The 14,375-nt window shown below is 43.0% G+C and overlaps 1 protein-coding gene across 4 annotated transcripts; it reads left to right on the top strand.

Annotated features, from left to right (window-relative positions):
• Positions 1-2,082: 2,082 nt before the first annotated feature.
• Positions 2,083-13,669, top strand: daxx (death-domain associated protein). 4 transcript variants are annotated; one of them, XM_061060471.1, is made up of 11 exons: positions 2,083-2,424; positions 4,013-4,255; positions 4,984-5,460; positions 5,642-5,773; positions 6,626-6,742; positions 7,100-7,331; positions 7,459-7,628; positions 8,944-9,121; positions 9,376-9,928; positions 10,658-10,793; positions 11,225-13,669. In XM_061060471.1, exons 2-11 carry the CDS (start codon positions 4,031-4,033, stop codon positions 11,282-11,284), a joined length of 2,280 nt encoding a protein of 759 aa, XP_060916454.1. In that variant the 5' UTR covers positions 2,083-2,424; positions 4,013-4,030; the 3' UTR covers positions 11,285-13,669. The 4 variants fall into 4 exon arrangements, with proteins under 4 accessions (XP_060916454.1, XP_060916453.1, XP_060916456.1 ...); XM_061060470.1 differs by having other exon boundaries at positions 2,083-2,420; positions 4,010-4,255; XM_061060473.1 differs by having other exon boundaries at positions 2,083-2,420.
• Positions 13,670-14,375: the final 706 nt, after the last annotated feature.

The raw sequence follows: 14,375 nt of genomic DNA on the forward strand, positions 1-14,375 counted from the left end.
AAAAAAATCAGCTAATCATGCCTCTGCGAACATTATTTACACACACACACACACACACACACACACACACACACACACACACACACACACACACACACATATATATATATATATATATTATATGTGTGTATATATATATGAGCACAGATGAAGAGTCCATTTAAAAAAAAGAAAATGTTTAACTGGTTTATCTGGTAACAATGGGAAAAAGAGTAACCAAGATAGATCAATCACAGGAACTTTATCATAAAACAATATCCGGTATTCTAAAAACTTCCCCAAATCTGCTACTAAATTAACACAGAGAATAACTCATAAACTATTTAAGAGCAACTTACATATTGTGTAAAAAGTAAAACTTTAAACGATGTGATAAATTATATGATATGAAAAGTTAAATGAAAACAAATGGAGGTAATATGAAATATAAAATGTAAAACAAAAAAATAGATCTAAAATAATATATAAAACCAAGTTTAACAATAACATATGTATAAACAATGTTTTGTCTTAACTCGACTTCAGTGCAGTAACGTCCTGTGGCCACATGAGGGCGGTGTTGTTTTAACGGCTCACTCAGCAACATTCAATCAACTGTAAAACTCACACAGAACAGCAAACGAGTGCTTCCGGTCAAAGGTTTTTAAAAAGAGCTTTCTTCTAGCTAATGTGAACAAATCGACAAACAAGATTCACAAGGAAACTTTAAAAACTATCGGCCTCCACGTCAAAACAAAAAGAAAGATATAAAATGATTTGTGTCGACTGTAAGGTTGTATTGTGTCGTCGTAGGTTTTGAAAAGCTTTTATTTTGACGGCAGGGACCGGAAGTAACATACTGTGATTTAATCTGACTTGATAGTAGTAATGTTGTAGTAACTTACTGTGACCACTAGAGGGCATAAACAACATGAATCTAATAGAAATACTTTACAACCTACTGAAGTTTAGTAACATGTGGATTTAACTATAAATCTGTGTCGTTGCTACATTAATATTTTATATCTTTGATAGTTCAAATGTCCAAGGATATCTGTGATTTGTATTTATTTGCCGAATAGGTTTGACAGTAGGTCTATCTATAAAATGACAGGAGACAATCTGATAAACATTTTGTTATAAACCGATTTGATTTGTTTGGATTAAAATTAAAATCAATAATTTTTGGTACAAGCAGAAAATGTGAAGGATGATTAGTTATGCTCCACTTTATGTTTACACTGACATAAACTCGGCAGAGTGTTTTTTGTGATGATACGATCATACGCGCCTGTTGAAAATGTTTTATTTTGACAGCAGTGACCGGAAGTATCATACTGTGGATTCTTCTGAAAACTTTCGGTTTCAGTGAGCCACATACACAATCACACAACTTAATACCACAAAATATCACATGGCATATGTTTTTTCCAAACCCCAATTCCAATAAAGTTGGGACGTTGTGTAAAACGTAAATAAAAACAGAATACAATGATTTGAAAATCATTTTCATCCTATATTCATTTTAATACACTACAAAGACAAGATATTTAATGTTCAAACTGATAAACTTTATTGCTTTTTTAAAAATATTAATTCATTTTGAATGTCATGCCTGCAGCAGGTTATGGGTATTGGGTTAACTGGGATGAGTGGGAGCGGGGTTTATCAGGATTGGTGGGAGAAGGCAGGAATGGGGTTTACAAAAGATAACCACAGAACCACGTCATCTCTTATTGCCAACTAACTACCTTCGTATTCAATATGAATTTAATTTTTAACATAATATTTTTGCTGTTGATAAAGGATATGCTTAGATTTGCTGTTTGTTTTTTAAAATGTATCTCAGTTGTATTGTATTTTATTGTATTGTATTGTATTGTATTGTATTGTATTGTATTGTATTTAATTTTATTTAATTTTATTTAATTTTATTTTTTTATTATTATTTATTAACATTTTATATTTCATTTTATTTTTCAGAAAATGCAGAATCGATGTTTTTAAAAAACAATAAAAGTGTCGATGGTGGTCGGTTAACGTTAAGAAAAGTCGTCCAATAGCTATCGACATTACTGACTGACAAAGCGATCTACGAACCAATCAGAGGCGTCGTTACTGTCACGTCTTTAGCGGGTAGACTTTCGAGCTCAAGCCGACAGAATATCGAAGTTGACGCGCTTTGTTTTGGTTATCGGGAAGTCTTTGGGATTTAAAATACGAGTTTCAGAAGAATCTCTTAATCTGAACCCGACAAATGACGTCATAAAAACTAAAGACCCCGGATGTTTTTTTTAACTCCTTTCTCTCACTCAGTCTTCATAGTCACAATGCTAACTAGCTAGCTAATGCTAACGTAAGCTAACTCGACAGAAGAACCATGAATCGCGATGAAACAGTTTCCTCTTTTGTCGTCACGTCAGTCAGCTCGTAAACAAGAGGTCGGTAAGTGTGACTTTATAATAATATGACACAGTTCACCCTCTTTATGTCTCTGCTGTAGCTGTTGTCTGTGTTTCACTCTTGAAGTGTTTCCGGTTTGTTTTCTGTTGTTTTGAGAGCTCAGACTAAACTCTGCTTCTCTTCAGTGACTCCTCTCTTGCTCATGAGTGATGGATCAGTCCTCAGATCAGAAGCAGCACGTTTACAAGCACATGGTTTGGTGGGATAAAGCAGGGGCGTGAGGACGACCTGTGGGGGGGGCCAAGGTTCAGGAGGGACCCCCCTTAAATATACAATTCACTGATCAGACTCTTTTCTCCAAAGCGACGTACATCAGAGAGTAAGAACAACACAAGCAAGGATCTAGAAAAAAGGGAACAATGTCAGTAAGAGCAAACGATCAGCTTTGAGTCTGATTGGACACACAGGTGCTGACAGGAAGTGACCAGAGGCAAAGCACAACATTGAGGGCAGTTCTTGAGAGCTCTAATCAGTATAGAAACCATCTTATAAGTCGTCGTTATCAAACAAAAACCATCGTCATTACCATCATCATCATCAATAATATGGAGACCATCATCATTAAGTTAGTAGGTATTCATGAAAGAGCTGGGTCTTTAGCTTTCAACCAACATGATGCAGCTTTTAATCCACACCACAATGAGAAGCTCCAAGGACTTTGGTTTTACTTTGAAAATGTTTTTCAAACACTCCTTAAGTGTTGAGCAGCATGGTGGTTCTCCTACATCTACTCACTTGTCTATTTGAAGACTCACTCCATCGCTCTGCTTAGAAGTCTTTTCCTGGTTCTTCCAGATCTGAGTAATTATGAGTCTATGAGTTTTCTTTGTAGACGAGTATTCCCTGTCCCTTCTCCAGGCCTTTGGTTGGCAGCAGGTTACTGATCTGCCGGGGTCTGAATATACAGATTAGCTCAAAGCTAACTCTGGTACAATGCCTCAATGGTATTTCTGTTTCATCTTGTACATGATGCCTCCACAAATAAAACAGATTAAAATAAATCTCACATTTTTTTTAAGATTTATTTTTGGGCTTTTTGTGCCTTTTAATGGAGAGATAGGACAGTGGATAGAGTCAGAAATCAGGGAGAGAGAGAGAGAGGGGAACGACATGCGGGAAAGAGGCCACAGGTGGAGCCTCCATACATGGGGCGCGCGCACTAACCACTGCGCCACCAGCGCCCCATAAATCTCACATTTTCGTAAAACACTTTTAACAGAGTGGCAGTAGCTCAGTCTGCAGGGACTTGAGAACCGGTCTGGAGGGTCGCTGGTTCAAGTCCTGGACCAAATCTGGAAATTGCCAGTTCACTTCCTGAGCACTGCCGAGGTGCCCTTGAGCACGGCATGTCCACAGGATCCTGTTTGTGCATGTCTGTGTGTAGCATCAGAATCATTGTTTAATGCCAAGTACATACGAGGAATTTGACTTGGTGTTTTAACAGAGGACTAAAGATAAAATAGTACAAATCTGTAACAACAGTGTGAAATTGAATTTCCCCTCGCAGGTTTGATAAAGTTTATCTTCTTCTATAGCCAACATTCTCCTGGTTTGAATTTTCTCTCAGCAGAAACAATAAACATTTTTGATGGCGGTGGCTCCCGCCTCGATGGCGGATAAGATCATAGTCCTTGATGATGATGAAGAGGATTCTCCTCCGCAGTCCCGCTCTGCCTCCACCCTGTCCTCTCCTCATGTCACGACCCTCAGAGTTCAGCAGACGGCCCCTACCCACATAACCAAGTCACCGTTTGCCTCAGCGAAGAAGGACGCACACGTCCTGCAGGCGGAGAATCAGAGACTGTTCACTGAGGTAAGCACAGTTTTTATTCCACGAGGCTTGTCATTTCTGACGGTGATAAATCGTGTAGCCTGTCCATAAATATGACCACAACATGGTGAGATATCTGCTTGAACAACAGCAGTGTAACTTTGAACAGACGCAAAGGTCCAGTCCAGATCATAGAAGCATGTGGTCACCATCGAGGGTTTAATTGAACTCCTTTGACATCGGTGATAATGTGTGAAATGTGAATAAATACAAGTGCTCTAAAACCCTTAGCTTTACGTGTGAAGATCAATCACCTGATCCACAGAAGTTTAGCAATATGAACAAGCAAAGACATTATATAATAATGGAATAACAATGTAACATGCACTCTGTGAAGAAGAGTAATAAAGACAAATCACAGCAAAGAGGAGGAAACCAGCAACAAGTCGAAACATGAGGAGAAGGTGGACAGGCCAAAACCTTTAAGGGAATAAAGATTAAAATGAGACGACTGGATAACTCACTAACGTGTTGTTGTTGTGTCTGAGCGGGTGTTGTCGGGGGAGTAGTAACAAACATCTGAATGACAAACGTTAGTGAAACACCGGGGAGTTGTGACCATGTCGATGTTTTAAATGTGAACTGAAGAAACCTGAATCTCACTGCGCTGATACTTTGTGTTTGATGACTTTTCTGTCCTCCTCCCTCCATGTTCCCTTTCTCTGTTCCCTTGACTCCTTCTTATAGTTTGCTTTACTTTCTTCTCCTAGTTTGTGGAGCACTGTTCAGTTCTCACTAAGGACTGCCCTGAGGTCTTGACCTTCCTCCAAGCCAAACATTCAAAATCCTCTCCCGACTTTCTGTCGTCCGTGGAGTTCAGGAACACCTTAGGACGATGTTTAACTCGCGCTCAGGCCCACCGCTCCAAAACCTTCGTCTACATCAACGAACTGTGCACTGTGCTCAAGCAGCATGCAGCTAAGAAGAGGCAGACCCTCTCCAAGGTCGAGCCTGGGCCTTGTACCTCAACGTGGAATTCTCTCCAGACTACCTCTGCTCTCCACAAAGGTAAAAACAAGACTAAAGATGAGAGAGGGGAAGAGGAGGGGGAGGAGGAAGAAGAAGGGGGCGCACTGACCTCAGAGGATAAACAGCCATCCACCTCAGGGCTGCAGGAGGGCACCGAGGTCGACAAACAGGAGGAACAGGACGCAGAGAGAAAGGCAAACAGGGCATCCAGGAAACAGGTTTGTGTCTGAACACTACGAGGCTTGACTGATTGAATATTATAACGATGGTGAACTTGAACTTATTCAGCTGTGGCCTGTTGCTGCAGCTCTGAATAAGTTCTATCTTAAGTTACGTCGCTAAGTCCAAACTGAACCGTACCCTGCCTCCTCATCTTCATGTCTTTTATCTGTCTCTCAGATAGCGTACCTGGAGAAACTACTGAAGGTGTACAACGATGAGATCTGCCGCCTGCAGAGGGCTGAGCTGAATTTGGACGACATGGGAACAGAAGACTCTTCGTACATCCAGGAGCACAAACTCAAACGCAAGGTCAGGATGCAGTTTAATGCAGAGTGGAGTTATAAAAGGGATTGTTCATATTTATGGATATTGACGATCATATCGAGACTTTTTAAGGACGTGAATCTTAATTGATACTACTATCGATTCTTTTCTATTGTTAGGTAGAAAGACGACGGTCTGGTTTTGTTTTATTCTCTTAAAAATCTGTTTCATATTGCTTTGAAAAACAAACAAATTTCTCCTCAAAACAAATTTATTTATTCAAGTTTCCCGCCAAACCAAGATGTTCTTCTTTTTCTTTCTTTTTACGTTACATTTGAACACATCATGTTGATTGACCTTTGCCCTCTAGTCATTGACTGAGCCGACCCTGAACACATCATAAGACGTTGTGTCAGCTAACTAGCTTTGATCCCGTCGATCTCAACATTAAATGAATATCTTTGATTAACGGGACTTGCTACAGAGTTTGGATGTGTTTACCACGTCTGCTCTGATTGGAGGAGGAGGATTGACCTGCAGCAGCAGCTGGAGTTGATAGTTGAGTTTTTTAAACCAAACAGTCAAAGTAGCATTTTGGTTGAATTTGATCCACAATGCTGAAGTGTTGTTGGATGGCTATTACTCTTATGACAGTGGATGTATGATTGTGCACCAGTGATTGATTCAGTGATGTGACTCGAGCTTTAACGTTACGCTACATGACCCAGTATACAGTATTAATAAGATGAAACGTTATTGTACGTTAACCTGGTCCTTAATGGAACTGAGTTTTGATCCCCATCCTCAATGAAAATGCTGCTGAAAGCTGAAAACAAAAGAGCCATTACACCAGGTTGTGTCACAATTAGTCACACCTGTCTCCTTCTTCTCTTCCAGATGATGAAGATTTATGAGAAGCTGTGTGAGCTGAAGTGCTGCAACACACTAACAGGCCGAGTCATCGAGCAGAAGATCTCCTACAAAAGCACTCGTTACCCAGAGATCAACAGGAAGGTAAGAGTACAGTGAATTACACAGCAGGAAAGTCAGATGTGTCATGCTGCTTTCACAAAACTCCTGAGGGTGAGCTGCATGTGTGAAGTCAGACAGATGATAATTTCATCTGATCACTTTGCCCGTAGACCTTCAGTATGCTGGCAAAGCTCACAAAAATCAATATGCCAAATGTTCAAGTCCACAGCTGTATAAACCTTTAAGTAAACAAAACAGTTAAGATTGAACTTGCAGACACAGATTAGGACCCGGGCCGACATATATATATAAAATAACCATGAATCATTTTTGTAAAAGTCAACAAAAAAACCTTATGAAGAATGAATCTGTTCCTAATCCTTTCTCTCCTCCTGTCAGATTGAACGTTTCATCAACAGTCCCGAGGCACTAAGGAACCCTCCGGATTACCAAGACATCCTCCAGCAGGTTCTGCGCGCCAACGAGCGCCACAACCTGTGCCTGAGCCGGAAACAGCTGAACCAGATGGCCCAGGACGCTTTCAGAGAGACCGGGAGCCGCATGCAGGAGAGACGTCACCTGGACCTGGTGTACAACTTCGGCTCGCCCCTCACTGACCCCTACAAACCTGGTAAGGCTTCAGGCAGGGATAAAATCATTAATGTGGACTGACCCCAGTGACCGACTGACTGTCTGACTTCACTGGCAAAAAGAAGTCCTCTTCATTCTCCTCCCTTTTCTCCACCCCCTCTATAAAGCCACAGACCCGGCTCTGTCAGACCCCACACTGCTGCGGAAGCTGCGCTCCAACAGAGAAGTGGCTCTGACCCGTCTGGAGGAGGTCATCACCAAGTACGCCGTCAAACAAGAAGACACGGAGGAGCAGGAGAGGATCCGTCGACAGGAGAAAGACCGCAAGGACAAAGAGGTATGAGAGCTCGGGCCTTTCTCAAACCTCTCCCTCCACACTCTCCCTCTCCCTCTCCCTCTCCCTCTCCCTCTCCCTCTCCCTCTCCCTCCCTCTCCTTCTCCCTCTCTCTCTCCCTCTCTCTCTCCCTCTCCTTCTCTCTCTCCCTCTCCCTCCACACTCTCCCTCTCCCTCTCCTTCTCCCTCTCCTTCTCCTTCTCCTTCTCCCTCTCCCTCTCTCTCTCCCTCTCCTTCTCTCTCTCCCTCTCCCTCCACCCTCTCCCTCTCCCTCTCCTTCTCCCTCTCCTTCTCCCTCTCTCTCTCCCTCTCTCTCCCTCTCTCTCTCCCTCTCCTTCTCTCTCTCCCTCTCCCTCCCTCTCCTTCTCCCTCTCTCTCTCCCTCTCCCTCTCTCTCTCCCTCTCTCTCTCCCTCTCCTTCTCTCTCTCCCTCTCCCTCCACACTCTCCCTCTCCTTCTCCTTCTCCTTCTCCCTCTCCCTCTCCCTCTCTCTCTCCCTCTCTCTCTCCCTCTCCCTCCACACTCTCCCTCTCCCTCTCCCTCTCCTTCTCCCTCTCTCTCTCCCTCTCTCTCTCCCTCTCCTTCTCTCTCTCCCTCTCCCTCCACACTCTCCCTCTCCTTCTCCCTCTCTCTCTCCCTCTCCTTCTCCTTCTCTCTCTCCCTCTCTCTCTCCCTCTCCTTCTCTCTCTCCCTCTCTCTCTCCCTCTCCTTCTCCTTCTCTCTCTCCCTCTCTCTCTCCCTCTCCTTCTCTCTCTCCCTCTCCCTCCACACTCTCTGAGTTTGGGATCAATAAACGACAAATTTCCATTTCAGATTAGCGCTCACAGCGTTGGCTGTTTTAGGTCGCAGTTGAAAACAGTTCAACTTTTGGAACAGCACAGCGCTCCTCCATGGCCCTTCTCCATAACTGACCAATCAGAATCAAGCCAGGGCGGGACTTCTGATATCAGCTTTGTAAACAACAACAATGATGTTTAAAGTAATCGAACTCGTCGTTTGTTTACTTGGTGATATTTAATTGAATCAAAGCAAATCTTAAACAAACTGAGCTATTAAAGCTGACCTAACAGACATTACCGAGGGAAGCAGAAGTTAATTTTCGTAACCTAGCAACAATGAGCGCTGGTGAGAAGCACTCTGACTCTGAGGTTGTGGGCGTTGCCAACCTGAAGCAGCCACTGCTGACTGAGAGCTGGAGAAATAAAACCTTATGATTACGCTGTAATGCACTACAATGAGATTCTGATTTTGACTGTTTTGTTTTTCTTTTTCGCTCCCTGGCTGTTCCGTCCCCTCTGACCCCCGCACCTTTTTTTCAGGGCCATAAATCGGAAAAGGAAGAGGAAAAAAACGAGGCCAACGGAGTGAAAGGGGAAGAAGAAGAAGAAGAAGACGAGGAGGAGGAGGAGGAGGAGGAAGAGGATGAAGAAGATGATGAATCTTCAGATCCAGACATTGAGGAAGAGATTCAGGCCAGCACTCAGCAGGAAGGACCAGGTAAACACAGTTGAATCTGTTTGAAATTCAGAAGAATCCTACAGTTTTGTCAAAGTGGAGTACAAAAAAACAGTTTGTATCCGACCTCTTTTCTTTTTTAATCTTCTTTTTATTCCGTTGTTTCTTATCAAAAGAGTTGGAGTTTAATTCAAGAGTTGACCGCAAATAGATTTGATTGTTGCAGCTCCAGTACGGATCACCAGGACCTTTACAATAAATGGCTCATTAGGCGGTCACTATTTCCTCTTTTGTAGACGATGAGAACGAGGAGGACGACAGCAACGAGGCGGAGAACGCAGGTGACGAAACCAACAAGGACGATCAGACGGACGTGCTGTCAGGGAGCGTTTCTGCAGGGGACGAAGAAAACACAAAAGATGAGGATGAGGATCCTGTCACAAGTGGACTCAGTCCTCTGTCTGATGATAGCGCGTCCCAAATCTCTCCGCTGTCCGACATGCCCTCCCCCAGACACAGCCCCAGCCAGTCAGAGCCAAGGCAGTCTAATGACCACGTGCCCCTGTCCAATGGTAACCTCACAGGAGTAAACGAGCCCGTGGATTCCTCCAATCATGTTTCAGTTGTGCTGGTTAGCACAAGCAAAGTCACTACGAACCCGTCGGAAGGCTCCCCTGTAGCAGCCAATGGGGTGTCTCCGTCACAGGATGTCATGATAGAAAGTTGTAACACACAGACAACGACCGGCACATCGCCGCCGCCCAGCCCCAGAGCCATGAGGAGCCAGAAGAGGAAGAGAGAGGATTCACCATCAGAGAACTCCAAGAAACACATCATCATCCATGACAGGTACGGTGAGGCTGAGATAGTGGTTAAGATTGAAGGTATGTAACGCTCTCAGGGTCCGAAGTTAGCGCTTATCATTTGGTCAGTAAGTCTCAGGGTATACTTGCTTTTAACCACGCTGTCAAGGGCTGTCCACCTCATGGCAGGTAAATGTTTGAATCAAAATAGTTTTTGGTCCAGCTGCAGATCCTTTTTCTTCTGTGCTGTCAGAGTCTGCATGTCAGAGCTTCATTAGGGCTGGCTGACACACACACACACACACACACACACACACACACACACACACACACACACACACACACATACACAGGAACTCCAGCCATTACAGTTAATGTTATAAGCTACCCTGCTGTAACCATTCTGCTGCTAGGTAGTGTTAGTATTAGGTTAACTAAATAGCTTTTAATAGTCAGCCAACCTTTCATTTCATCCTTTATTTTTTTATTTATTTAGTAAGAAAATATTAAAAATTGGATGGTGGATTTTCTACTTGCCACCGTGACCAGTGAGAAAGTTCAATTCTGACCCTGAATGTGCCGAACATGTAAGTTTCCTATAGTTGACGTAGTGCAGATCATTAGTGCTGGATTTTGAAGCCTTCATTCAGCTTGATTTGACAGACTTTAGTCCCAGATATGAAGTCAAGGCTCTTTGTTACATTTGTTTCTGCAGCCCTACCTCTGTCTCTCTAATGTCTCTCTCTCTCTCACCCCTCCATGTTTCCCTCCTCAGTGAGGTAGACATCCCTCTGGACATGGGCGTTTTTAGCTGCAATTCTCCACAGCAGGCCGAGTCCACCCGAGCAGACACCCCAACCCAGGAAATGGTCACCAGCTCACAGATGACTCCGCCTCCCAAGAAAAACAAGGTGGGGGCACATAGGGTGGTAAATGAGACTTTTGGGTTTGTTTGTTCCATGAAGGTCAGAGTGATCATATCTGATGTGTTTAAGGTAGGCTGGGAATCTAAACGCTCATTGTCTGTCGCGATACAGCGTCAAGAAGATCTGTCGCTCAAGTTGAAATGATAGATCATGTCAGGGCTGCACCTTTATGCAGATATCTGTTTATAGAGAGAATTAAACCATCGTCAGATCTCTGCAGATGTATGTCATTCAACCCTGTTGTTCCTGCACACACCAACGCCTGCTGGTACACGATTGGTCGACGCAGCTCGGACTACGAATGCGCTAAAAAGGAAGAAAGAACACTTCCCGTGCTGAATCTCCAGAGCCAGAGATGTAGGATCTGTAAATGGAGAGAACACATTTCCTAACTGTTCCTGTGTTTGTGTTTGCAGGTCAACGTGGCCACACAGTGTGACCCCGAGGAGACCATCGTCCTCTCAGACTCAGACTGACCTCTCACTCTCCTGCAGGACTCCTCCCCCTCTCACCTGGATATATTTTTTTGAAACTACTTTTATACAGACCGTCTTTGTCTGCTGGCTCGTGAAGACTTGTTAAAGCTCAGTGTTTTCCAATTCAAGACGTGAAGATGAAGTTTCTTCAATGACAGCAGCCTTTCACTCGCTGTGAGCGACGGGGGATCACTCTGAGTTTAGTACCTCGTGTCACTTACATTCTACCAAACAGAAGCCCAGACGAGTGTTTTTGACTCAAATAAAATGATCAATTTTGAAAGAAAGCTGCTTTAACTGCATGAGTTTTTTTGGGGAGACATAGATATCAGGGTTTTGGCGCTCTTTCTTGGTTGATTAATTTACTGGAACTTAAGTTTGTGTGGTCTGGGAAAGATACCAGTGCCTGGAAACATGAACTGTGCAGCGGGATGCGTGGCTTCGATGAGGGAGTTTTGTTTTCTCGGACACTCGACTGGCGAGGCCTGTGAAGCCTGGCTGCCTGTTTGTTTACATTTTTATATCTCAATCCAGTTTATTTCTCTAAAGGGGGGAGGGGAGTGGTTGTTTGTATGGGAATACTTTTGATATTTGTATAGTTTTATTTGCTGTTGATATTTATGCATTGAATTAGTCCGCTGCATTGACATGTTGAACTTTACCTTTAAGTTCCTCCTCCAAACACTTTTCTGGTTTTTAGGTTTGTAATAAAAGTGAGTTGTTTTTTTTAATTCAGAGATTTTTCTGCTGAAGGTCAGGTGAAAAGTTTCCTGATGGTTTTTGGTTTGAATCAAAGACTGTATTTACAAACGGACAGCGAGCCTCAGACTCCTGTTGAACGGGATGAAGCCAAAATGTCATTCATCCAACCAGAGTGTGCAGCAGGGACTAGCTGGAAGAGCCGCTCTATTGACACTTCTGCTGATGAATACACGCTTACCGTTAAAACAGCAAAGCCCCCTCAGGTCAGTACGGTCCACAGCAGAACAGATTCTTCTCGGTCTGAAGCAGACACTCACGGTTGTCTAAGTTCTAGGACTCTTGTGTTTGTTAGATTTCCTGCTGTTCTCTGCTAATCCGCTGCACAAAGCTCAGCAGGAGCCTCATTCATCAATAGAGCTGTCAATCATGACATGGTGTGCTGTTTGATGGCATCAAATCACTAACTGAAATCGAGCATATGCAAACTGAAAACGGTCATGTTATAGAAAAATGTACGACGTGCATCAGCTCTAAATCTCTTGGCTTCACTCGCGGCGACGCGTTCTGCTGTCCGTTCTTTATACAGTCTATGGTTCGAAAGACTTGCAAACTTTTCAAAAGTAAATCAAAATTTCTCCTATCATCAATAAATCCGCTGAACTATTTTGTTAGGCGTATATATTTGTTCTTTCTCTGTGCCAAAGGGATCAATGTTTCCCACAAACTCTTAAACGCATCAATGAGCCTTCGTCCGGTGCTTCGTTTCAGCACCGGACATTATCCTACAGTATGATCAACATAAATAAGCTTTGATTTCTTTCTTTGTCAGAAACTTTAGAGATCTCTTGTTAGACAGAAAAGCGGATCATGTTTGACCCTATTTTCCAGATTTGTGTTTTCTTTAGGAATAATGACGTTGGAAGGTTTAGTTTTGTTTTGTCGTCATGAGAAACGTGTCAAACGATCCCGCCTTGTCCTTTGAGAAGCTAAGAGAGAGTCCTCATTGTGACTCTGATTGTTTCTACCTGAACTGCTTCCTGTGGCTTCATTAACAACATTTACTCACCTACTCACAGTTTGAGCCCTCCACAGAGACAGAGACGGCTCTTTTGATTTATTTTTGTATTTATTTGAACCGTCTTTGACAAATTAAGGATCCTAAACATCCGACTGCGATGGAGATCTCAACATACTGTCCTGATCCTCACTCTGAATTGTCATCAACAATCTGAAAGCAGATCTGTCTTCCTGACACATGAGGTGATTCTGTTTCCTCTAAATTCTCATTATGAAGCAGAGATGTGATTGCAGATGTTTCCTCCTGTTAATACACTGGGTTTTCAGATACATTCATGTTTCTGTGATTTGCTCTCACATGCCGTGTTGAATTTGAGAAATTAGATTTTATTACGACCTGTGTGTGTCTGTCTGTCTGTCTGTCTGTGTATATCTGTTCCACACCACGTTATTTCTTTTTCCCCCTCTCTGAGTCTCATTTAAATATGTTTTGATGTGCAGGTGAAATTACATTTTGGGGCTAATTCTCTTTAGAGTAACTAGAATGTAGACCTGGGATGTAGTTGTTGTAGCTACGACCCGTCAGGCCTCGTTTATTCAGAGGAGTGATCCATCGTCCACTGTGAACTTTTTCTTTTTTTGATAATAAATGATACTTTTTTACAATCGGCCTGTGTGTGTGTTGCATCCAAACAATCCGATCTCAGAGAGCGAAAAGCCCGATCCCCCTCAGTACACAGATTAGTCCCGGTGGGATTTAGATGGTGTTTCTACGGTGGAGGTTTTTTTGTGGTTTGAGGGGAGAGCAGATCCTCAAGTTGGGATTCTGTATTCAACACGTAGTTTGACGGGATTGCCGGTGACGTGGTGTTATGGATGTGTTTCTGTAAGCTCTGAGGGATCCCGATAAGGAGTGTGTTACAGTACCGCAGCCTGGAGGAGACAAAGGCGTGGAAACGTTTTTCAGGGTCTCAGAGAGAGAGAGCGACGACCGGAGTTTAGCAACATTTCTGGGATGGTAGAATGAGGTGTTGTACAGATGTTTGATCTGGGCCTCAAAGGTCAAATGAAGGTCAAGTTTTACACCCAGATGAGAAGTGGATGTGTGGCCAAAGAAGGTTATGCTGATTATGTGAAACTTAAACTTATGGAAGTGATACTGAAAGATCAACAGTGTATAAATATCTATTTGACTTAGTGAAACATTAAAATATATCAACAACCTCATCAGATCCAGCTTCCCTCTTTACTGCAGAAAAAGTCCGTCATAGATTATAGTGTTTTACTCGGTCTTGGTCTCGAGACCACTTTTTGAAGGTCTCGTTTCGTCATCGAAAGCATTTTCACTTTGGTCTCGGACTGAGATTTTAAA

The sequence above is a fragment of the Labrus mixtus genome, chromosome 16 (genome assembly GCF_963584025.1).
Source record: "Labrus mixtus chromosome 16, fLabMix1.1, whole genome shotgun sequence".
Taxonomy (NCBI): Eukaryota; Metazoa; Chordata; class Actinopteri; order Labriformes; family Labridae; genus Labrus; species Labrus mixtus.

What these genes read in the sequence shown, in the direction of transcription:
- daxx (XM_061060471.1), top strand. Translation starts at nt 4,031, where the DNA reads ATGGCGGTGGCTCCCGCCTCGATGGCGGATAAGATCATAGTCCTTGAT. An exon ending in AGCACAAACTCAAACGCAAG is followed by an intron (nt 5,774 to 6,625) that starts GTCAGGATGCAG and finishes CTTCTCTTCCAG; the next exon opens with ATGATGAAGATTTATGAGAA. An exon ending in CGCCTCCCAAGAAAAACAAG is followed by an intron (nt 10,794 to 11,224) that starts GTGGGGGCACAT and finishes TTGTGTTTGCAG; the next exon opens with GTCAACGTGGCCACACAGTG.